The 24,264-nt window shown below is 52.0% G+C and overlaps 1 protein-coding gene and 1 long non-coding RNA gene across 2 annotated transcripts in view; both read right to left on the bottom strand.

Annotated features, from left to right (window-relative positions):
• The window catches only part of LOC138922170 (uncharacterized), a 41,118-nt gene extending 40,059 nt beyond the window's left edge, over positions 1–1,059 (bottom strand). Inside the window, exon 1 of the long non-coding RNA XR_011435249.1 lies at positions 931–1,059. This is a non-coding gene — a long non-coding RNA (uncharacterized lncRNA). The remainder of the gene's footprint in view (positions 1–930) is intronic.
• A 5,715-nt stretch (positions 1,060–6,774) lies between these two features.
• Positions 6,775–24,264, bottom strand: part of LOC138922168 (ral guanine nucleotide dissociation stimulator-like) — a 75,392-nt gene continuing 57,902 nt past the window's right edge. Inside the window, exons 2-13 of the mRNA XM_070258994.1 lie at positions 14,058–14,239; positions 12,510–12,703; positions 11,988–12,367; positions 11,014–11,229; positions 10,556–10,659; positions 9,984–10,053; positions 9,850–9,876; positions 8,851–8,928; positions 8,343–8,417; positions 7,757–7,789; positions 7,269–7,390; positions 6,775–7,063 (exon numbers count right to left, since the gene is read on the bottom strand). Coding sequence (XP_070115095.1) covers positions 7,027–7,063; positions 7,269–7,390; positions 7,757–7,789; positions 8,343–8,417; positions 8,851–8,928; positions 9,850–9,876; positions 9,984–10,053; positions 10,556–10,659; positions 11,014–11,229; positions 11,988–12,367; positions 12,510–12,703; positions 14,058–14,239 — 1,518 coding nt within the window. The 3' untranslated portion in view covers positions 6,775–7,026. The remainder of the gene's footprint in view (positions 7,064–7,268; positions 7,391–7,756; positions 7,790–8,342; positions 8,418–8,850; positions 8,929–9,849; positions 9,877–9,983; positions 10,054–10,555; positions 10,660–11,013; positions 11,230–11,987; positions 12,368–12,509; positions 12,704–14,057; positions 14,240–24,264) is intronic.

The following is a 24,264-nucleotide window of genomic DNA, read 5'->3' as shown; positions in this document are numbered from 1 at the left end:
CAGAGTGAGTTTGGAAAAGGATTCTCCCCCGAACCTCTAAATAGGATCGCAGCTGGCTCACTCCTGACTCTGGCCCTCTGAGCCGTGGGGCAGAGGAGGCAGCCAAGCCCGCCTGGGCCCGTGATCCCCAGAACTGTGAGGCAGTGAATGTGTGTTGTTTGAAGCCTCCAGGTCCGTGATAATCTCTTACAGCAGCAACAGGAAGCTGTTACAAGCACCCACCGTTTCTGACCCATCATGTTCTTCCCAATATGGTGGGCACCTGAAATGAGTTGACAACCATGACTCCATTTTGTACCCTGGACTCCATCTTGCTAAAAATAGGAAACTGTGCTGACATTGCTGACTTACCAAAAGGTAGTTATTTGCTGAGAGACGACTGTCTGAAGAACTGTGCCAAAATATACTCTTTCTGGTCACAAGCAGGTGCCCTTGAGCAAGCCCATGAGCTATGACATGAATGGACCCTCCCTGACAAACAGTGAGGTGGCTGCTCTGGGCTCTCCTTTGTGATGATAAAAACTCCTGACTTTTATGACTTGGGGGACCCTTTTCTGGCTGCTGCCAGAACCTGTGTTCCCCAAACTTCAATTCGAAGACCCCAAATAAAGCCTCTCTTTTTCTTTTAGGTGCCTCTTTTTCTAAGCACCATCATCCCCGTCATTCAGGTGAGGAACCTGAGACTGTCGCACAGCAGGTGTCCAGGCCAAAGTTTCACAGGCGGAGCTCAAGACATCACAGGCTCTGTTCCCCAGCACCCCAATAAAGCCACTGTCGCAATAAAGCGAGTCACACGAATCTTTTGGTTTTCAGTGCATATAAAAGTTACGTTTACACTACACTGTTGTCCATTAAGTTTACAGTAGCACTATATTTTTGAAACATGCACATACCTTGATAAAAAAATAACTTATTGCTAAAAACACTAACCCTCGTCTGAGCCTTCAGTGAGTTGTAATCTTTTTGCTGGTGGAGGGCGTTGCCTCAGCATTGATGGCTGCTCACTGATCAGGGTGGTGGTTGCTGAAGGTTGGGGTGGCTGTGACAATTTCTTAGAATAAGACAACAATGAAGCTTAGCACATTGATCGACTCTTCCTCTCATGAATGTTTTCTCCGTAGCATGTGACGCTGTTTGATAGCGTTCTACCCACAGAATTTCTTTCAAAATTGGATCAATTCTCTCAAACCCTGCCTCTGCTTTATCAACCAAGTTTATGTAACATTCTAAATCCTTTGTTGTCATCTCAACAGTCCTCATGCATTTTCGCCAGGAGTAGTTTCTCTCTCAAGAAACCACTTTCTTTGCTCGTCCATAAGAAGCAGCTGCGCATCCGTGAACATTTTATCAGGAGATTGCTGCACTTTAGTCCCATCTTCAGGGTCCACTTCTAGTTTAGCTCTTCTCCTGTTTCCACCGCATCTGCACTTACTTCCTCCACTGGATTCTGGAACCCCTCGAAGTCATCCATGAGGGTTGGAGTCAACTTCTTCCAAACTCCTGTTAATGTCGATATTTTGACCTCTTCCCATGAATCACGAATGTTCTTAATGGCATGGAGAATGGTGAATCCTCTCCAGAAAGTGTTCAATGCCCTTTGCCCAGATCCATCAGAGGAGTCACTATGCATGACAGCTATAGCCTTACAAAATGCAGTTCTTACACAATAAGACTTGGAAGCCAAAATTACTCCTTGATCCCTGGGCTACAGAATGGATGTCATGTTAGTGGGCATGAAAACAACATTAATCTCATTGTGCCTTTCCATCCGAGCTCGATTGACCTGCTGCATTGTCAATGAGCAGTAATATTTTGAAAGGACTCTTTTTTTCTGAGAAGTTGATCTCAACAGCGGGCTTAAAATATTCATTAAACCATGTTGTAAACAGATGTGCTGCCATCCAGGCTTTGTTGCGCCATTTATAGAGCACAGGTAGAGCAAATATAGCATAATTTTTAAGGGTCCTGGATTTTCAGAATGGTCAGTGAGCATCGGCTCCAACTTAAAGTCACCAGCTGCATTAACTCTCTAACAAGAGAGTCGGTCTGTCCTTTGAAGCTTTGAAGCCAGGCACTGACTTCTCTCTGGCTGTGAAAGTCCCAGATGGCGTCCTCTTCCAGTAGAAGGCTGTTTCGTCTATGTTGAAAGTCCGTCGTTGAGTGTAGCTGCCTTCACTGATGATCGAGCCACATCTTCTGGATGACGTGCTGCCCCTTCTAGTAGAAGCAGCGCTTGCTGCTTCCCCCTGCCCTTCCAGGTTATGGCAAGGGCTTCTGTCCTTAAACCTCATGAGCCCACCTCTGCTGGATCACACTTTCTCGGGCAGCTTCCTCCCCTCTCTCGGCCTTCCCAGAACTGAAGAGAGTGAGGGCCTGGCTCTGGATCCGCTTAGGCCTGGTGGAGTGTTGTGGCTGGTTTGCTCTTCTGTCCAGGCCACTGAAACTTCCTCCATATCAGCAACGAGGCTGCTCTGCTTTCTTATCATTCGTGTGTTCACTGGAGCAGCACTTTTAATTTTCGTTAAAGGAAAAGGAAAAGAAGTTTTCCTTTGCACTCACAACTTGGCTAATAGTTTGGTGCAAGAGGCCTGGTTTTGGGCCTGTCTTGGCTTTCAAAACACCTTCCGTACTGAGCTTGAGCATTTCTAGCTTTTGATTTGAAGTGAGAGATGTATGACTCTTCCTTTCACTGGAACCCTTAGCGGCCACTGTAGGGTTACTAATGGGCCTAATTTCAACATTGGTGTGTCTCCGGGAATAGGGAGGCCTGAGGAGAGGGAGAGACGGGGGAACAGCCGGTCGGTGGAGCAGTGGGGACACACACAACATTTATTAATTGTTTGCTGTCTTATATGGACGCAGTTCGTGGAGCCCCAGAACAATTACAATAGTAACATCAGCGATCACTGAGCACAGGTCACCACAACAAACAGAATAGTAACGAAAAAGTTTGAAATACTGTGAGAGTTACCAAGATGTGACCCAGAGACCCAAAGTGAACACACGCTGTGGTAGAAACGGCACCAGTAGACTTGTTCAACGCAAGGTTGCCACAAACCTTCAACTTGTAAAAGACGCAACATCTGGGAAGCACAATCAAATGAAATAGGCCTGTATCACCCTTTAAACCGTGGGGGCGTGTCAGTTACTCAGTTGAAACCCATAGGAGGAAAAATTAGGGTTTCCTGGCGAAGAAGAAATTATGCCTCAGGTCGCAGCTTAAAATCTTGCTGAGTTTCTAGTCTGCTGACCTTCCGGTCGCTTCAAACTTGCCAGCTCCCACAATCACAAGAGTAACTCCGTGAGATAAACCTCTCGCTGTGTGTCCGTGTACACGTATGCATACACATGCATGTACAGTCATGCGCTGCATATGACCGTTTGGTCAGTGACGGGCTGCAAATACGATGGTGGTCCCATAAGACTAGTACCACAGAGCCTCGGGGGGCGGTAGGCCACACCGTCTAGGGTTGTGTAAGTGCACTCTGTGCTGTTTGCACAAGGACGAAATTGCCTAACGATGCATTTCTCAGAACATGTCCCCGTCGTTAAGGGAGGCATGGCTGTATGTTCATACATGTGTATGTTCATGTTATACATATATATGTTCCTGTTCTCTGGAGAGCTCTAATACAGATTGTGGTGCCAAGGATGGTTCTAGAGGAATAGAATATTAAAGATGTGTTTCTAAAATGGTTCTGTTTCTGTAATTGGCTCTCTAATTTGATTAAATTTAAACGTTCTAGCAGCCCTACTTCCAGTGTTCAGAGGAAACTAACGGTCCATGGCAATTTCTGGCAATAGGGATATACAAAATATCACCATTGTGTAATCCTAATCAAATATTTATAAAAGGCAAGGTTCTGGGTGGCCGTGAATTTGATACTTTAGATCATTCTGGACTAACTAATGTAATGAAATTAACGAACTGCTCCTAACTGCACTGATTATGTGAGGAAAGAAAGAGATGAGTCCAGGTGTCCAATTCGCAGCTCCAGCACCATGTAATGGACCTGAAGCATCTCCTTCTTCCCTGAAATAAACACTTATTTCCTGTAGCTTCAGAGCTGAGATTTCGGAAAACCTAACCCAGAGTCTCTGCCTGCAAGTGGCTGAATCACAGCCCAAATGGAATTCCCGTCCGCACAGCAGTGAAAGTGATGGCGTCGATTTAGAAGGAGTGGGGTCTTGAGGGTGGAACGGGGACAACAGGCCATTCCTGGGTGAGCTGGGCTTCAGGCTCCACAGATGGGCAGCGTCTCTTTGTCCATAGAAGCAGCGCCCTCCTCCTCCTGTCTGAGGAGATCACTCTGCCCCTCCTGAGGGTCCCTGAGGGCACTGCCTGGCAAGACACCGCTCCTCCTCAGGACTACGCCCAGCAGCCTCCTTGGCTTGCAGACCAAGACTCCATCCAGGTGAACCTGACTCCCAGCTGGTCCCAAAGGGTGAGGCGCAGACTGGGCCCCAAGGAACTGCGCTGCACTCCAGAAGAACTGGTCCAATTCCTGGGCCACAGACGGGAACCTGGCAACACTGTGAAGAACCGGAATAGGCAGGGTTGGGAGAAGGCTGGAAGGAACGTACAGTAGGTTTAAGTGGAACGCAGTGGTAGGGCCCCACTCGGCAGAGGTTCTCTGTTCAGTGTGTGTCTCACGGGGGGACAGAGAGCTTAACAGTCTGCTCAGTTGACCGGCTCCAAAGTGGACCCATGTGGAGGGCACACAATGAAAAGCAGCGTCCTGGGAATACTGTAGAAGAAGGGATCAAAAGAATCATTCTGAAGCAGCACAGAGAGCTACAAGAGCACACAGCCAACTGCTTAGTGAAATGAGGAAAGCAAGAGCAGGACAAAATGAAAAGCTCAGAAACAAGAAACACAAAAAAACGCAAAAAAGAACCAAACAGATATTTTGAAGCTGAGAATGAAAAAAAAACAACAGCATGTTAGGGGTCCCTCACTGCAAACATGGGTCTCTCCGGGGGACTGTCAGCACTTTTGGCCAATGGATGCCCAAGGATGCAATGCGCTGTCCCCCGCTGCCACACGATGGGCATGGGACATGTTAAAGGTCGCTCCATGCAGGCTGGCCTCGCAGGAGCCCCACAGTCCTGCAGGAGAAACCCATCGGACACCCGTGCCTTCATCCCGGCCCTGGCCCAGCCCTGGCACCTGGCACTTCTGCTTCCCTTTGGAGCGGAAGGACAGCCATTCCTCCATTGGCAACTCTCTTTCCTGGATGGCTGTGCCGTGTCAGGAAGGGCCTGGGCTACTGGGAAGCAGTGTTTATCCTCAGCGGTTGGCTGTCCTGAGAAGGTGCCCTGGCAGAGTCCAGCCTGCAGGGAGCTGGGTGACACTTGCGGCCATCAGGCAGTGCCAAGCTCTTCCTCTGGCCCTTGTCTTACAAGATTTTTCAGGGCTAACGTTCAAAGCATCAGGTGGTAACCCTTTAGCTCCTGGTCAGCGGATGGGTTCTTGGGCTGAACTCAGGGCGCTGTCTGTTTACGCCCACATGGGAAGCATTTCAGTATTTTAACTGGTAAGGCATTTTCACATGTCCACGCATGTCCAGAGGTCATCACTTTGGGGGCATCCCCGCTGCACCCCCACCCACGCTCCTCTCATGTCTCAGCTTTCAATGCTCCCAACAGGAAAGGCTCACACCCCCGGGACACAGTCACAGCTCAACTGTGGAAAAGAGCACAGCCGTCCAGGGGCTGCACGCCATAGAGGCTGGGCCAACTGCCCCTTAGGTTGAGCTGGCAACAACAAAGCTGAGTGTGTTAACGGGCACTTGTGTGAGACCATGCACCTCAGAACCATGTGGCCCAGAAGTCACTCTGGACAGCAAGGGAGAGTGTAAGTGCACTCGCTAGCCAGGATTATGGCCTTTTAGCCTGCAAATCACAGCTCACCAGGATCCATCGGGCCCAGCCAGGGAGGAGTGGCCTTGAGGCACCTGAGGGAGGGTGGGGCCTTGAGGGGACTTCTGACTTGACAAGAGTGAAGAAGGAAGCGCAGGGGCTGGGGCCCTGGGTCACAGGGAGCAGGAGAGTGTCAGGAACGGGGCCCAGCTGGAGCCTGGCAGGCTGCACAACAAATCTTCCCCTGGAGAGGAGGCAAGCAGGGAGACGACTTCGGAGCCAGGGACATGGTCCCAGCAGTAGTCCTGTCCAGGGAAAGGGTGAGCACGGGCCCCAGGGGACACTGAGGAGGGGAAGTCCTGCCTGCCCAAAGTCCCTGCACAAATGACCTTCCCCTGGCCTTGTCCTCTCCACACGCACGGTTTGATCGCTACATGTTTTCCCCACTTAGAGGTGATGCGTTTCCAGAGGCTGAACTAGAAACTACAAGTTCCAAACATGGGGTCCAGACAGACCTCCACAAGAGACGCAGGAAATGTTCCCTCTCCCTCCAGAGTGTGGACGGGCAGCCCCACTCCTGGGGCACAGAGTGGGCCTGGCAAGTGGTGGCTTTAGGGCCCCCCACATTTCCGTGGTGGATGCTCGGCCTGAGAAAACACCTCGACCTCCCATCTCAGGGGTCTGAGGGGCTGTCTCTGCTCCTGGCCCAGCTTCATGATGCTGACACGGACCTGTCCTCTGAGGAGGGGCACTTGGGGGTCTCCTTCAGCAGCCAGGGAGGGGCTGCACCTTCCCCCCTCTCCCACACACAATAATCGGATGACTGCAAAATGTCTTAATCCAGTGAGGAATCTGAGAGTCTGGACAGCGTTTAAATTAGCACAGAATGTGAAAGAACCACCACTCCCAGGCTCTAAGAGAAACAGGACTTTAATACAACAGTTTGCAAATCTGGCATGAACTATTTACAAGCAGTGATTCTCACCCCTACAGAGATGGAAATTGGCCTCAGGCAGGGGTGGCAGGCGGTGGGGCCCTTGCACCCTCAGTGCCCCAGCTGGGTCCCTGCTGCTAAGGAAGAGGTCATACGACAACCGGACGCTCACTCCCTCCTCAGCTTCATGATGGCCATGCTCTCTGGGCCTGGAGAGATTTGCTGGCCAACTAGCACCGGGGCTCCAGCTGGCAGGACAGGCTGTAGCTACAGGATAGAGTGGACCTGTGAGCCTCCCACAATCCACAGCCCAGGTGTCCTTCCCGGCATCTGCCCTGCAGCTGGAGCCCAGCTTCCCCAGCCATCGCCATGCGACAGGTCAGGGCTGACAAGGGAGTCATGGACTCAGGCTCTCCGGACTGGCCAGCAGGGAGAGTGCACCTGTTCCTCCCCATGTCCTGTCCAGCCTCACCTCTCGTCCTCACTGAGCTGCTCCATGTCCCAGAACCAGGCCCTGAATCGCTCCTGGGGCTCTAGGTTGTAATTCTCTGCAGCCTCCTGGAGCTGCACGATCTCCATCATCACTTTGTGCTCCTGGCACCAGAGGGAGGAGAGGATGCAGACAGAGCCTGCTGGGGATGCTGCAGGGTCTTCAGGGGGTGAGGAGTGGGGCAAGGGGCTGGTCCTGGGTCCTTGCTCACATGGGACTCTCCTTCCCTCCAATTCCACGCAGGACCTACCTGTTCTCAGAGATGGGTAGAAGCCCCTCCCGCAGGGAGTTTTGCTTGATGCCCACCGCTGCCCCCACCCCCCCACTGGATGGGTCTCCTGATTCTCTGTCATCCAACACTCTCAGTAAATGTAAGATGCAGCGGGCGGTGCCCAGGAGAGTTCCTCCCAGGGGCGTCTCTGGTTTCCACGCCCCTCTCCTCCCTGACATGGAAGGCCACAGCTGCTCACCTTTTTCTTTTTCTCGTGGTTGATCTCATTGCCCTGGAAGGCAGACAGCAAAAGTCCATCAGAACGAGCCCCCTAGCTATGACCAGCCCCCGTGCACACCCCTTCTCATGGTGCCCAGCTCCAGGTCCAGGAGGGGGCTGGGCCTGACAGAAAACAGGACTTGGACCCAGGCCAGGCTCTGGGCTCCAGAGAAGGGAGGACATGGGGGCCGACACTCAAAGACCCTGTAGCCCAAGCCCCTCTGATGACGGACAGGGAGGCTGAGTCCTCAGGCAGGAAGGGACAGCTCCATCAGTGTGCTGCCTGACTTGGAGGCCGACTTCTCTCTCGCCTCCAACAAAGCCCATGCAGCTCTGTAGGCGGGCAGCTCTGCTGCTTCGCCAGCCTGGGGACCCGGGACGGGCTCCACGTGGAGCCTTCGTTCCCTCATCCCTAAGAGGGGCACACTGTCCCAGCCCACAGGGGAGCCTGGGAGGCTGTCACGACAGGAAGTTACCACATTCTGACCACTCAGGTCTTGGTACTGGGACTGTGTCTTCCCAAGTCCCAACCTGGTCACCCCCTTCTGGCCCCCGGCCTCACTCACATTTACGTAATCCTCCATGGCAGTGTCCAGCATGATCAGGTCAGTTAGCATGGTGCCCAGGAAGGGGACGATGCCCTGTGCCATTGGGATTAGATGGGATGAGGCCCTGGTCTCAGGTGTCCCCATGACCCTCCCCTGAAAACTCCTCATGCTCAGCCTCCTGGCCCAGCCCGGGGTCCCCACACGGAGCAGCCTCAAACCCTTTATAGCCGGCCCTCAATCCCCACCCCTCACCCTCCAAGAACACCAGACTCCTCCTGGTCACCTCCCAGGGCCTGCTTTTGGCTGGTCACAGGGCCTTTAATCCTTGGCCCCTCCACTCTCCCGACCCATCCTGCTGCAGCTCCCCAGGCCCTCCTCCTGGTCACTTCTAAGGGCGGGTGTCAGGCTCTGCGGCAACAGGAGGAGGGCTGCAGGAGGAAGGCCCCCTCTCTGGATTGGAGCCCCCAGCTGGGAGGGCAGAGTCCCCTCCTCTGACCTTGGAGCCCCTCCCCACAGGCGCACTCACCTTCTGCTGCTGCCTCTTCCGGCCTCTCTGCAGGGTCCTCAGCAGGGTGGCAAACTTGGAGGGCTGCTTCTGCCAGGACTGAGGACAGGGTCAAGGAGGCCATCCTCCCCTCACCCCACTTCTCCTCAGCCCCTCTGACCTCAGCCCTGGACGTCTGAACCAAGTCAGCTGGTACTCATGCTACTCCATCCTCCAGCACACTCTGATTCTAGAACAATCCTAGCTCCAACACTCTCGCTGTGTGACCTTGGGCCGAACGCCTGTCCTCCTTGAGTCAGCCTTCTCAGCTGGGAAGTGTGACAACTCCCCCTACCTTGCAGGGTCTCCTGAGGACTCAGCGTCAGTGACGGTCTACATGGTTCTGGCTCTCACCCCACCCAGCATGAAAGGGTGGGGCGGGGCTGAGAGGACACTTCGGTTTCTCTTTCATGTGGAGCCTATGAGGTCCACTCAGGAAAGATCCACTGAGCACCACCAGTTTCCTGGACACTTCCCATAAGCCACCTGGGCACCAGTTACTGCTGACTAGGACCCAGGTGAGTGTTCCTGACAGGGACAGACTAGGAGGGACCGTGGTAGGGCCAGTGGGGAGTCACACATGCACAAACATCTGTCATGCTCCAGTCATTCAGACTCAAGGCTGGGCAGCCCATTTGTCCACCTGGCCTGGGGGAATGCCTGGCAGTGCCCATCCCGAGGGCAGGCAGGGTGCCCTCCTCGTGGAGAAGTGGTGAAGACAGAAGGAGCAGTGGGGGCCTGGCTTCCTAAAGACACACTGAGCTGGTTCACGGAAGGAACGTACGCCCGTCCACCCCATGCACGCAACAGCCTGGAAGAATCTAAGTGCTGACAGCGTGGACCAAAATGGAAGGCAGCCCCTGCTCAACCGGCCAGCTCGGCATCCCCTCCGGGATCAGCCCAGACACCCCCACTTCCTGCCATGACCGGGGCTTCCCACCCCACAAACACCTCCCCCACCTGCCCATGGACCAAACATACCCCATCTTCCTGTTCATCCAGGGAAGACTGGAATTGTACACAGAAACTTCAAGTGAGAAATGACCGTCCACATCCTGCCCCGTCCCCCTTCCACACACCCCGCCTCTCCCTCCACGTGCCAGCCTCCACTCTACCTTGATGAGCAGCTCCCAGCTAAGGGAGTTGTCCTCATCACAGAGCTTTTTAAATTTTCGGTAGCTCTTCCTGAGGGGGGAAAGGAGGAAGGAGAAACTCAGGAATAATGGGGCAGGGGGCATAAGTGCAAGTCCCTTCTCGATGAGAATCTGGAAAATCCAAACTGCCTGAATGAGGATTTTCGTCGGGGTCCTCTGAGCACTGACGTCACCATGGGACTGCAGAGGGGGCTCTCATGTTGGTCACCTGGGGCTGCCACTCCCTTTTCTATGCAGCAGCTGTATTTTGACCGGTTTGGTTTTCCACTGGGCACAGAGTTCTGTTGCTGTATGGCAAACACTTGAAAATCTCCACTTTGGTTCAACCTACTATGTGACAGCCAGGGAACCTGATTCCTGAAGCAGAACTGGGGGCCTAAGTTGCCAGTGAGGATCAGGGACACTGCACACCCTCCCAGGCCCTGTGCCCAGGGCTTACTGCCACCCAGGAAGCTCCAGCCGACGAGAGGGCAATGGCAGACACGTGGGAGCTCCCTCCTCCCCCTGGTCCTCCTGCGGAGAGGCCTCCCCACCTGGACACCTTCCCCCAGGTCTTCTTCAGTCTGTGTATGGGCACGCTCTGCAGAGCCGAGAGGACTGCGTGCAGGGAGGAGATGTTCCTCAAGGCTCGGCACTCCTGAGGAGGGAGAGGAGGAGCTGGGAGGGGGAGCAGGAGCCCTGTCTGCTCTGGCTTCAGTCCCCCTCCCTTCCACTCTCCCCTCCTGAGTGGGACAGATGGCCAGGGCGCCAGGGTGGCCACAGGTGGACCAAAGAGTAACACTTCCAGGAGGAGGAATTTCGCTCAAAGTAGGAAGGAGCCAAGGAGGAAGTGAGCATCCCACCACTGGGACATGCGAGTCAAGGTCAGTGTGCCCTTGACAGGAAGGACCTAGCGACTGTGCAGGGGCTTAGAGTGCAGCCTTCAGTCCTGAGAGCTGATCAAGGAGAAGGGGCAGTTCCACGGCTCTGGAGAGGGTCTCCCCCCGCCTACCCTGGCCACCTCGATCCACCGCTCCAGAACCTTGGCCCTGCCCCGGGCCGTCACGTTTGGGTCCCCAAGGCAGGACGTCATGACACACTTTACTACTCTGTTGAACTGCACCACTGTGGCCCAGACGGTGGGTGCCACGTTCTCATGTCCGGGCCGGTTTCTTTTGCCCCAGGTGGAGCCCAGACACTCAGAGGGCTCGACGTTCTTGAACACTTCCTGGGGAGGAGGGGGAGTGTCACTCAGCCCTGCCACAGCCCAGCTGAGTGTCCAAGCAGGAGTCACCGGTCTAAGGAGGGGCTCAGGAAGCTGAGGATGTGTTCTCAGCGTGGTGGGAGCCCCTCGCTTTCATTGTTCTTCCACTGAGAGCACCCAGCACAGGAGGACCCGGGACTCCAGACTGGTGGGGAAAGGACAGGAGCATTTACACACAGCCCACCCCCACAAACTGCAAGCTCCAGAGGGCTGCTCCGCTTGGCTCCTCCCAAGGGGGCAGCTCCCTGCATCCTGAGCATCCTTGGTCCCAGGCCCCATTCCGCTGCACATTCCCCTGTGCCAGCTACACCCACGGGCTTTGTCAGGTTGTCTCCCTTTTAGTGAAGTACACGTCTGGTGCATCACAAATACTGAGGCTGCTGAGCATCCCGAGCAGATGGCTGGACCGCCTGAGTTCCTGGCTGCACACAGTGAGTTCTCCTCCCCGACCTCTCGGGCCAGGCCCCACCAGGCTTCCTCTGTGTTCTACTTCACTCCATGTGCTCAGCCCCTCTGTCCAGCAGGGCCTCTTGGTCCCCATCTCTACAGTGTGAGGGTGGAACACGAAGGCTGGGGAGTTGCCCAGATCCCATGGTTGGGAAGTGGTGGAGCTGGGATTGGGACCCAGGTCACAGGAGCCGCCACAGGGAAAAGCAGGTCTGGGCCAGCTGATGGCATAGGGGTGGCCTGCCCCACCCCGCCCTGAGAGCCCGGGTGCTCACCGCGTCAATGGCCGTCAGCTGTTCTGCCACATCCCTTGGGGAGAAGGCCATGAGGCTAGGCTTCCCATCGGGCTGCTTCTTCCTGGTCACTCGACAGGGGTGGGAAGCCTCTGGAACCGGAGCTGATTCTGCGGCTGTTACTGGAGCCTGAGGTGGAAATCCCAGCAGGCCCCTTGGTCCCGTTGAGTCCAGTTCAGGACCTGGCACTTGGGCTGGGGCTGCTGATGGCACTCGCTCGGGGTCTGGAGCAGCTGAGGGCGCTGCTGCCAGTTCCAGCGCTAGAAGTGATGGCAGAAATAGAACTGGAGTTCCGTCCAGCTCCAGATGTGGCCCCTTTTCCGCCTCTGCACCTGGCAGAAGTGCTGGAGCTGGGGCAGGAGCTGGAGAAAGAGAAAGGGTCAGCTACATAAGTTGCTTTCCATGTGCCTCTCCCCAAACAGGAAAGATCCCACTGTCTTTAAATGAATCCCCAGTCGTGACCCACCCACTGGGGTAGTCTTCCAAGCCTACGGTCTCCCTTACCCTCTGTCTCCAACTCAGTGGCCTGGAAAAGGTCCACCTGGATGAGAAGAGGGGTGGCCTGGTGCTTCAGGACTGAGCCAGGCAAGAGGTCCTGGAGATACGCCAACGTCAGATTGATCCTGGAGTGGCGCAGCATCTGCCACATATCCTGGGAGTTCTCCTGAGGCCGGGGGCCCCAGATGGGAGAGAGGGCACTGGGGAGAGGCATGTGTGAAGAGAGTCACAGGCCTGGCCTGCTGTTCCACACTGTGTTCCCACAGCACCTTCTCTGTGCCTGAGCCCCAGAGGGTGGACCAGCCACTCCAATCCCTGGGTGGCTGTCCTTGCACTGGAAGGCCTGGTCATCAGCCAATCTAACAGAGAGCCTGTGTGAGTCTGGTCTTCCACCCGACACTCTTTTCCCAAAGGGCCTGGACATAGCCTGCCCCATCCTCCACGCTCGAGCATCAGGACTGAGGTTGGAGGCAGATTTGTGACCAGGATGCTCACCACCTACTGTTCTGGGCCCCAGTGGCGGTGCTTAGGAGAGGTGCATGTGCAGAGGGCAGGGAGAGGGAGAGGGAACTGTGGAAGCGAGGAGTCTCTCAGTGGCTGACTCAGCCCAGCCTCTCCTCTGCTTCCCATGGCGGGACTGGCACCCCATGAACAGGTCTCTTTGATTCATTTCCTCCTGTAGGGAAGACCGCAGACCTCAGGCCTCCCACAGAAACCCCAAGAGGTGTGAGATCCAGGGTCTGCCAGTCCATCCATAGCCACAGTCCCCATGGTCTCCTAGCCCCTTCTGTGGACGCAGGAGGCCCTCCCTCTGGACCCAACACCACTCATGGTCTTAGTTGGTCCTTGAAGTCTGTCATCGTGGTCTGACTATGAGAGGATGCGTCCATATCTAGAGGAGGCCAAGAGAGTGTGACATCTAACGTCCTCTGGGCATCAATACTCATGATGCCCAGAAGTGAGCTTCTAGCTCTCAGGCTAGAATTGAGCCCCAGGGATAGTGTCTGCTTCCTTCATTGGACATCCTTAGTGTGTAGGAAAGGGTATGAATGTAGTAGGAGCTTAACATATGGTATTGAATGAATGAACCCCATCCAGAGCCTTCCCAGAATTCTGAGTGGGCCTGCGTCTCCTCTGCTGCCCACAGAGACCACTGCTCTGGCCGCACCGAAGACAAGGACCAGGATCAGCTAGATGGACTCGCTAAATTGTCTTGCCAATAGGAAAACAGTTTGCTTTCATGTACTTTTCCACACTCAGGAAGGCCACAGGCCAGCGAGGGGAGAGGCAGGGAGTCTCCTCACTGGGGACGGAAGCTGTAAGCATGAGGACATGCAGCATGAGCAGCAGCCCCTTCTGTGGAGTCCGGCACCAGGCAAGCGTCTGCCGTGCTTTCTCCCGTGATTTCCTTCAGTGACCCTGTGAGGTTTACCTCTTACCACCCCACTATTCGGATGAGCAAGGTGACGCTCAGAGAGGTGTGGGGACGTTCCCAAGGCACACGTTTATTAGGTAGGAGACTCCCTGCTGTGCTGTGGAGGGGTGGGCACTCACCTCTGGAGCAGCTGGTCCAGGACCTGTGGGGTCGGGTAGAAGGCCTGGTACACACACGGGAAGGTGGTGACGGAGATGGATCTGCCGTGGAAAGATGGTTGCAGGCAGCCTACCACCTTCTGCACTGCGCCTGCCTTGAGGGTCAGCATCGTGCAGGCCTCAGCCACGGACAGGGTGGGTTCCTTGGCATACCACATGGACAAGGAGAGACACAGAGTCAGTGGAGTCACCATGAACCACCAGGGGCATCAGGGTCTGGAGCTCAGACCAGGACCTCCCAGCACCTCAGGAAGTTGTGCAAGAGGGACGAGAGCCCGCCTTGAAAATGGTTTTGGACTTAAAAGTACAATTTGATTTTTAGGGGAATGACAAACACTCAGTACCTTCAAGGCATTCTGTGACCTGAGGAACAATCGTACCTCTGTGCATTAAGAGCCTGAGGTAAGAGCATTATCCCAGGGAGTCATCAATGAACATCCCCACCACAGACAGGAGCAAAGAGATGATTAGTGACCTTCCGCCAATCTGCGGTTCTATGTCATGGCAGACCTGGAAAACTTAGAGTCTATTCGGACACGCTTAAAATGTGCCCTGCAGTGTGTGGCTCACATGGCAACAGAATTGGGTCATGTCAAGGTCCAACAGCATCGAAAGGCTGAATCGCTGTGCAAAATGTCCTCCTCTGTGGAATATGATGAAGTCACTTAAGGCCTCAGCTCCTGACCTGAGCGGCCTACAATGAGTTGCCGTGTTCTGTGCAATGACAAGTAGCAGAGAAATGTATAGGATCCTGTAATCCCACCGCCATCCTCTTTATGTGTAAATCAGCCTAGCAAGTGTGATGATTCGTGAGGCTTGGAGCAGGTGTGCAAGGACAGTGGCGCTGAGTGCTACAGCTTCCCAGCCGGGAAGTTACAGCAATCAAAACAGGAGCAAAATGCTAAGGTCCTCATGGCCTCGTGAAAAGTGATAACAACATTAAACATTTCCTCTATGATTCCAAGAAACGTGAAGAGTGTCTTTCCACCCTACCCCACAGCTGGCTCAGGAGGAGAGGAGGCCCAGACTCCTTCAGGAGCAAGGCCGTAGGACACTCCGTTGGGAAAGCCCTGTGAGGGCCCCAGGGGTGTGCTCAGATTCAGACCTGGGTTCCAGGCCGACGCTGAACATCTTGGGGGGGGTGGGGGTAAAGACCTTCTGCTCCTGCTCTCACCTCAGACCGGCACAGGATGCTGCTGGTGGCCTGCTGCTCCTGCTCCTTGACTAGGGAGGGAGAGAAGTCGAACCCAACACATAACTCTTCAAACATGTCCTGAGTGGAGTTCTGGAAAGACAATGCCCGGCAGACGGGCCAGGAGGCATCAGGAGCCTGCTGGACATCGCCATAGGGGGACACCCCCATGAGAATTTCTGTTCCCTAGTTCAGGCACACAGGGACATCTGCACAGACATCTGACCAGGGACGGAACTAGATGAAACTTCTAAGGCTCGGGATTAACACAAGGGCAGAGGAGCTTGATCCCCAGCACCCACCTGCTCAGGTTGCCAGCCTGGGGTATGAATATCACAGACTCACCAGTTTTACAGCACGTAACAAACTGCTCTGATTCGAAGTGTTTTGTGAGATGACAAGGTGCAGAGAAATGTATAGAATCCTGTAATCCACGCCCATGCTCTTTGTGTGTAATCAGCCTAGCAAGTGTGATGATTTGTGAGGCTTGGAGCAGGTCTGCAAGGACAGTGGCGCTGAGTGCTACAGCTTCCCAGCCGGGAAGTTACATCAATCAAAACAGGAGCAAAATGCTAAGGTCCTCATGGCCTCGTGAGAAGTGACAACAACAGTAAACCTTTCCTCTACGATTCCAAGAAACATGTGGAGAGTGTCTTTCCACCCGAGCCCTCAGCTGGCTGGGGAGGAGAGGAGGCCCAGACTCCTTTGGGAGTAAGGCCGTAGGACACTCAGTGGGAAAGCCCTGTGAGGGCACCAGGGGTGTGCTCAGATTCGGACCTGGGTTCCAGGCCCAACCTGAACATCTTGGGGTGGTGGGCGGGGAGACCCTCTGCTCCTGCTCTCACCTCAGACCGGCACAGGATGCTGCTGGCGGCCTGCTGCTCCTGCCCCTTGACTAGGGAGGGAGAGAAGTCGAACCCATCATGTAGCTCTTCAAAGATCTCCTGCGTGGAGTTCTGGAAAGACAGTGCCCGGCAGATGGGCCAGGAGGCATCAGGGGCCTGCCTGCACATCGCCACAGGGGGACACCCCCATGAGGAATTCTGTTCCCTAATTCAGGCACAGAGGGACGTCTGCACAGACATCTGACCAGGGAGGGAACTAGATGAAACTTCTACGGCTCAGGATTAACACAAGGGCAGAGGAGCTTGATCCCAGCACCCAGCTGCTCAGGCTGCCAGCCAAGCCCCGGGGTATCAATATGACAGACTCACCTGGCTGACAGCACATAACCCTCTCCTCCTGCCCAGGAGGGACCCACTCCTCACCTGCTGCCTTCCCGCACAGCGCCCACGCGTACACACACACACCGACACTCACACACAAACCCTCACACAAGGTGCAAGGGCTATGGGGCTGCTCAGGTGGGATCCGAGTTGTGTCCTGCCCTACAGTGGGCTGCCCTGGGCTGCCCCACATTACCTTTGGGTACCTCCTGCCAAATTGGCCATGAGGCTTGATCCGATGTCCACAACAACACAACAGTCTCACACTCTGGGTTTTCCTGAGCCTAGAGCCTCTGAAAACTGGTACACAACAAGTAAACATGTTTTACTCCGAAGTGTCTCCAGTCAGATGAACTGGCTAGGGGTCTGTCTCTAGAATTAACTGCCTGGTTACCAGAGTTCTAAATCTGTTGGGGTCTATCGCCAAGGAAGTGAGGTCACTTTTTCAAGATTCCATTACCTGGGCTGCTTCCTGTAATCGGACCTACCCAAACCACCCCCATGTCTTCTTCTTAACTCTACATGAGGAGCTTCCACAGCCCCAGCCACAGCTCCCTGGGAATGTGATGAGGGTCCCAGCTTTGAGGAGGCAGAGCAGAATTCAGACCTCCTTTATCTTACCAGTTCTCTGTCCTGGAAAACTCATTGTGCCTCTCAGGGCCTCCCCAGTCTCCAAACCTGCCCAAGGGGAATCCGCCTAGAATCTACTTGCTAGGGACATCATCAGGTGTATATGAAATAATATCCATACCACCTGTGAGGTGGTGTCAAGTGCAAGTAATGCACAAACAAAGAGATGGAAGAATTACGAGAAGGGATGTAGCATGAACGCCACTCAAACCAGGCCTGGGTTCAGCAATGCGCTATTGCAACAGGCACTTCCTCTCTTGGCCTCATTTCAATGTCAGCACAAGGAGAGGGTTGATGAATGAAATCCAGACACTGTCATCCTCTGGATTCAAACCTCTCCATTGTTTCCTCTTCTGTTTAGAAAGAGACCCAAGAGCCTCATCTTGATCTGTGAGGTGGGCAGCCTTCACCATGGCTCCCAGAGATCCCTACCCGTGGTACACACATTTTGAAAGTCGCTAATAGCGTAAATCTTAGAAGTTCTCATCACAAGAAACACATTTGTAACTCTTGATGATAGACGTCAACCAGACTTCTTATAGTGATCATTTCACAATATACACACATATTGAATCATTCTGATGTAGACCTGAAACTGATATAAAACAAACTTAAATTTAATATTAAAAATGTCTTACTATGTTTTCTCTGAAAAATACATGGTCACAAAAATTTTGCAGAGTTCTGTATAATTCTGATTTCAAGGTTCTCTTAGGCCCAGAATGAAAACATTTGTCTGATCAAAGTTGCCTCAGGTACAAGGGCTGAGACAAACACCAGGGTCAGAATGGAAGGGCACGAATGGAAACACTAAATCATCCTCTGCTCATTTCTTTGTATTTGCACTTTTAACAGAAAATATATTTGTATTGGCTTAAAACGCACATAATGTGAAACTTACCGTCCTGCCCATTTTCTGTGCGCACGCCATCAAGCACATTGACTTCCTTACGCGCATCCTCAGTGTTGACCACAGTCGTACGGTGGTGCAGCCATCACCACAGTCCATCTTCAGAACTCTTGTCACCCCACAGAACTGAAGCTCTGTCCCCACTCATTGGTCACTCCCCTTCCCCTGCTCCCGCCCCTGGCCAACAGCATCCGCTGTCCGTCTCTCTGAATCTGACCATTTCAGGAATGCCATATAAGTGGAGTCACACAAGGCCAGTATTTTTGGGACTGGTTGATTTCATTTAGCATAATTTCCTAAAGGTTCATCCATGTTGTCTCATATCTCAGAATATCCTTAGTTTTTAAGGATGAATAACATGCAATTGTATATATATACATGCCCATGTTGCTTCTCCATTCATCCCTGGATGGATCCTTGGGCTGTTCCACGTTTCAGCGATCATGAACAATGATGCCGTGAACATGGGTGTTCAAATATGTCTTTGAGACCAACTTTTCAGCTCTGAGGTGTATATATCCTGTAGTAGAATTGTTGGGTCATTTAGTGATTCTATTTTTAATTGTTTTAATGAAATGCCATGCTGATTTCCACAGCAGCTATACCATTTTACATTCCAGCCACAGTGTACGTGGGTCCAATAACTCCACATCTTTGCCAGCATGCCTTTCTTCACTGTCTGATTTTTGGGGGTGCCGTCACATGGATGTGAGGTGATGTCTCATTGAGATTTTGACTTACATTTCCCCAGTGATTAGCCACATTAAGCATCTTTTTAGATCCTTGTTGACCATTTGCGTATCTTCTTGGAGGAAAAGTCTATTCAAGTACTTTGCTCATTTTTGATTTGGGTTGTTTCTTTTTTTGTTGTTGAGTTGAGAAGTTCTATGTCTATTCTGGATATTCAGCCCTTGTCAGATAGATCATTTGCAAATATGGGCTCCCATGCTGCATGGGTTGTGTTTTTACTCTGTTGAGGTTGTCTTCAGAGGCAGAAAAGGTTTTATTATTCATGAATTTTGGTGTGTGTACTCTGTTTTTTATTGCTCATGCCTTGAGTGTCATATCCATGAAATCACTGCCAAGTCCTATTGTGAAACGTTTTGTCCCATGTTTTCCTCAAAGTGTTTCAGTTCTTACATTTGGGTCTTGATCCATTGAGAATTAAGTTTTATATCTGGCGTGAGGTCAGAATCCAAGTTTAGATTTTGCATGAAAATATCCACTTTTTCAGGAACCACTGGTTGAAAAGACTGTCTTTTCCCCGTTGAACAACCTTGGCCACCTTATTTCTGGGCTCTCTATTCTGTTCCGATGCTCTATGTGTCTGTCTTTATGCCCTTACAATGCTGTTTTGATATCGTAGGTTTGTAGCAAGTTTTACATCAGTAAAAACAGAGTCCTCCAACTTAGTACTTCCTTTCAAGACTATTTTAGACATCTGGGCATACTTGAGATTCCATATGAATTTTAGGATGGGTGTCTTTCAGCACAAAATGTCATTGGGATTTTGATAAGGACTGCATTTAATTGGTTCATCTCTTTGGAGGAAGCTGACATCTTAACAACAAGGAGGCTTCCAATCCACGATCACAGGACGCCTCTCATTTCTGGTAGTGCCGGGTGGTTGTTCAGGTGGAGGGGACAGCACTCTTCCAAGTAGTCACGCAGGGTCCCAGAATTCCTCCACACTGTGCCTTCAGCATTTCCTCAGAACTCATCGACATCTGCATCCAGTCAAGGGAGAGAAAAATGCGTGTCAAATGCATGTGGGAAGTTTTCAAGGACTGGGTGTGGATGTAGCACACGTCTGTGCCACCCTCTCCCCTGGCCAGAACTACGCACGGAACCAGCAGACCCTAACAGTTGGGACTGCAGGCAGAACCAGCGGACCCCACCAAATTTGGGACTGTAGACTAAGCAAGGGCTAGAGACTCAGTGTCTCAGGGAACCATATGCCAGCTCCAGCTGCCTGCTACCACTTTGACTGGCACTGTGGACGAACCCAGGGCTGAGACAGATGCTCTGCTAGAGCATCCTGTCAGACTACACTGGCCCGTTAACCTGGGCCTGGAAAGTCACTTAGCTCAGGAGCTCAATGCAAGGAGAGTGGAGCTGAGATGCACGAGACACTTACCCACAGCCCTCAGAGACAGCAAAAAAGATGGAGAATCCAAAGGCTTCATGGGTACCAATGCATGTGTTTCTCATCCCCGAAGCCATGAGAAGTGTCCTTCGAATCCCGCTGCTGCCACCAAGCTGTTAAGAAAGAAAATACAACTGTGTAAGTCTAAAGAACTTCATTGCTTTATTCACCAATTCCTGCATCCGGAGGCATCCAAACTAGCAGATAGAAAGCAGCTCCAAGGAGCTGTACAGAATGAAAGACTTTGAAAGGCAAAAGGGAGAAGAAAAAGAAGTCACAGCAGGCGGGAAGATCGCTCGGTTATTGCAAGGTTACTTTCCTCAGGGGACAGCAGCAGTCTATGATGTGGAATACCTACCTAGGGCTGATTGGGGGATTCCTAATCCACTGGTTTAAGATTCTGTTTCCGGGAGAGTCGAAAATCTAATGAAGTCAAGACTCAGTTTGGTGAGGTGGGGCTTAGCGTAAGAGGTTCCTCTTGGGGCCCGCCGTCTGGTTTTGACACATGACTCTGCTGGCCCCCTGCTGGCCCCGGGTACACCCGGGTTTCCCTTCCTGACCATTGTTGGTCACACATCCACTGCACCTGCCTCCAGTTCTCCCCCTTCCACACCGCAATCCCCGCCATGACTCCCTCTGACACTATCACGACTTCTCCCACCACACTGCCCTGCTTTCCACAAGGCCAGCAAGAGGCTTCGTAAGCACCACTTCATCAGTCCAGTGGGCTGAACGGGCTGCCCAGCATCGGGACTCAGAAACTGGTGAGCCTGTCACACGGCCTCCAATCACCGGTACCCCAGCTGAAGTGCCTGCCCTGATGAGAAACTCAATTTTAGCCAGCTCCATCGAACAGCATCTTTGCCCCAAGCTTCCCTTCAAAATACTCCACACATTTTCTGCCCCAGCTGTTTTTTGAGGAGTCATTTTGGGGGAGCCTTTGAGGCCACCTTGGTGATTCTGTGCCCGGGCACAAGCAGCTCTTGGCCCACACACGCTTTGATTGTATCACCTGGAATCGTAGAGCACAGGGAGCCACTAGATGGGCACCAATCACTGGTTTGACCACCAAGAGCCCTGTGAATATTTTAAAGTGGGAACGTCCACTTTCGGGTCTTCCTGTGGGCGCACGTCACAAGGCGCTCCCTGGTACCCCGCTCTCCCCGACATCCTCTGACCAGCTTTCCCCAGGCGATGTTCTGCAGTACATCATTGTCTCCACCGACCTGCCCCTAGAGGTGCACCCCACAGACCAGGAGTCCCTGGGTTTCCTGCCCTGACAGGCTACCACCGACCCAAAGAGATATGTCTGTTCTACTAGGATGACTGGACTGGCATAGAGGAGTGGCCCTAGCCACAGAAAAGCAGGTAACTGAGGCCACCCAGAAGTGTGGACAAACAACCCAACACGGACAGCAGCTCCATGAGACTCTATTCTACTCCTTGTAGGACAGTCGTCTAAGTCTCTGCCAAATGGTTTTAGGAAACCACCTGGCCTCAGACTATCTCTACTGGCCAAGGAAGGAGGGGTCGGGGCCCTCCCATGGTCTACCACCTGCATGGACATCAACAACTGACAAGTTCAAACCTACCTACACCAGAGGGTCCAAGAGGTGAGAATATTGTCGAGTATAACCGAGATCTCTGAACAGATTCCCAGGGCCCCCAAGACCACTGACCTATTTTCTTGGCTGGTCTTTTCAAGGTGGAGACCATGACTATGGACTGGATCTCAGACTGTTGCTTGTGTGATTTTCGTACTTGCTACTAGACCCTAATCAGATGTTTACTCTCAGGGCTACACCGTGCCTTACCCCTAATAGCTGCATGAATTACCCTAATTTCAAATTTTCACTGAAGAAAATCTGCTCAACATAAAATACACCATTTTAAGTATTTGAAAGTACACAAGTCAGTGACGTTTAGGACAATGAGAATGTTGTGTGGCTATCACTACTATCTAATTCCAGAACAGTTTTAATACCTTGAAAAGAAACCACACTCACTCCCTCTGTGCTTTGCCCTAACCCAAGGCCATGGAAGCACCTCATCTGTTTCCTCTCCCTGCGGATTTGGTATTCTGGACATTTCATTCAAATGGAATCAAAGAACCTGTGGCTTTGTGTACCACTTCAATTAGACACTTTTTTTAAGGATCATCCAGGGCTGAGCACGTCGCAGTGCTTTCTTCCTTTTTAGGGCTGTGTTATATCCCATAGTATCAATATGCCACATTTGCTTTATGTGTTCATAATTTGGTAGAAAGTTGGGTTTCTTTCACTTTTGGACTACTGTGAATACTGCTGCTTTGAATGTCCATGGACAGGTTTTCCTGTGAGTGACCATATGTTTTCCATGTTCTTTTGGAGCTGCCTCACAATGGACTATCCAGCTCAATGGTACTGATTGCTCGAAGATCTTAAGAAACGCAAGGCTATTCTCTACAGTGGCTGCATCATTTTACATTCTCACCAGTGATGTATGAGGGCTCCCCTTGCTCCTCATCTTTACCAACACTTGTGATTTTCCTTAATGTTGAATACAGCCTACATACTGAGTTCGAAACAGTAGCACATTGTGGTTTGAATTTCCGTTTCCCTAATCATGAATGACATCGAGCATCTCTCTTGTGCTTATGGGCCATCTGGATATCTTCTGGAGAAATGTCTATTCCAACCGTTTGCCTATTTTAATTGTTTTATTTCTCTTTTATTACTGACTTCTAAGAGATATTTATGTATTCTGAAGACTACATTATACAAGTTGAAAGTCGGAGAATTCAAGACCCCACTTTCAACAATGGATAGAACATCCAGACAGAAACTAAGGAAATGGCAGAAATAAATGACATTAAATACTAAGGACATTGTATTGAAGAGCAGCAGAATACACATTCTTCTCAAGAGCACACAGAATATTTTCCAGAAGAGATCATGTTTGAGGTCACAAAACAAATCTTAACAAAATTAAGACGACTGAAATTATACCAAGTATCTGTCCTGAACACAATGGCATGAAACTAGAAATCAATATCGCAAGGAAACCTGCATCATTCCTGAGAGATGGAAATTAAACAGCAGCCTCTTACACAGACATTAGGTCAAGGAGGAAATCAAGAGGGAAATTTAAATATAGCTCAAGACAAAAAGAATTAAAAACACAACAAAACTACGGGATGCAGCAAAAATAATACTAAGAGGGAAGTTTACAGTGATTAACTTGTAACATCTTAAAGAACGATCTCAAATTAACAACCTAACTGACAACACACAGCACTAGAAAAAGGGAAAACTGAACCCAAAGTTAGCAGAGAGATGGAAGTCACAAAGGTGAGAACAGAAAAAAGGAAATAGAGGAGGAAGGCAAAAGATCAAAAGGACGAGCTAATGTTTTGAAAAAAGAAAATGGACCAATGCTTAGAAGATAGAATGCCTCAGAAAAGAGAGAAGAAGCAAGTAAAGTAAATGAGAATTGAAAGAGCAGGTCTTACAACTGATGCTTCAGAAATAAAAAGATCATAGAGATGCTTCTGAGCTCTGGCTCACTAACACAATGGGTGACCCAGCAGACTGAGTAAGTTCCTAGAAGCAACCTACCCAGTCTCACCCATGAGGAAACAGACAACTGAAGAGACCAGTGACAGAGAAGGAGGCTGAGTCAGTGATCACAAATCTCCCACAAGGAGGAGAGGGAGGGCCCGACTTCATCGCAGACGCAGAGCCGGCCTGCCCAGCAGCAGGCTGACTCCTATGCACCTGCTGGCGCCCTGCATGCTCCTGCAGACGCAGGCCCCTGGCTCACCCTGGCGCACGCCAGCTCTAGTGGCCTCAAGCAGAGTCCTTGGCACCAGGGACTCAGCAGGCTCCAGAAACCCAGGCCCCCATCTCAGCCTAGTGCCTGCCATCTTCAGCAGCCCGAGGTGGCTCCCGTGACCCCAAGTTTTGTCCCTGGGACCAGGCTCCTGGTGGGTAGTGGAGGATCCACACTGTGGCTGACGCAGTGCCTGCTTTCTCCCGTGGCCTCAGGCAGCTTCCATGGCAGGGCTCCCAGTGGGTTCTGACAAA

This window comes from Equus caballus, unplaced genomic scaffold, assembly GCF_041296265.1.
Source record: "Equus caballus isolate H_3958 breed thoroughbred unplaced genomic scaffold, TB-T2T haplotype2-0000562, whole genome shotgun sequence".
NCBI classification, from domain to species: Eukaryota; Metazoa; Chordata; class Mammalia; order Perissodactyla; family Equidae; genus Equus; species Equus caballus.
The sequence above is the reverse complement of the archived record's forward strand: the minus strand, read 5'-3'. Positions and strand labels throughout refer to the sequence as shown.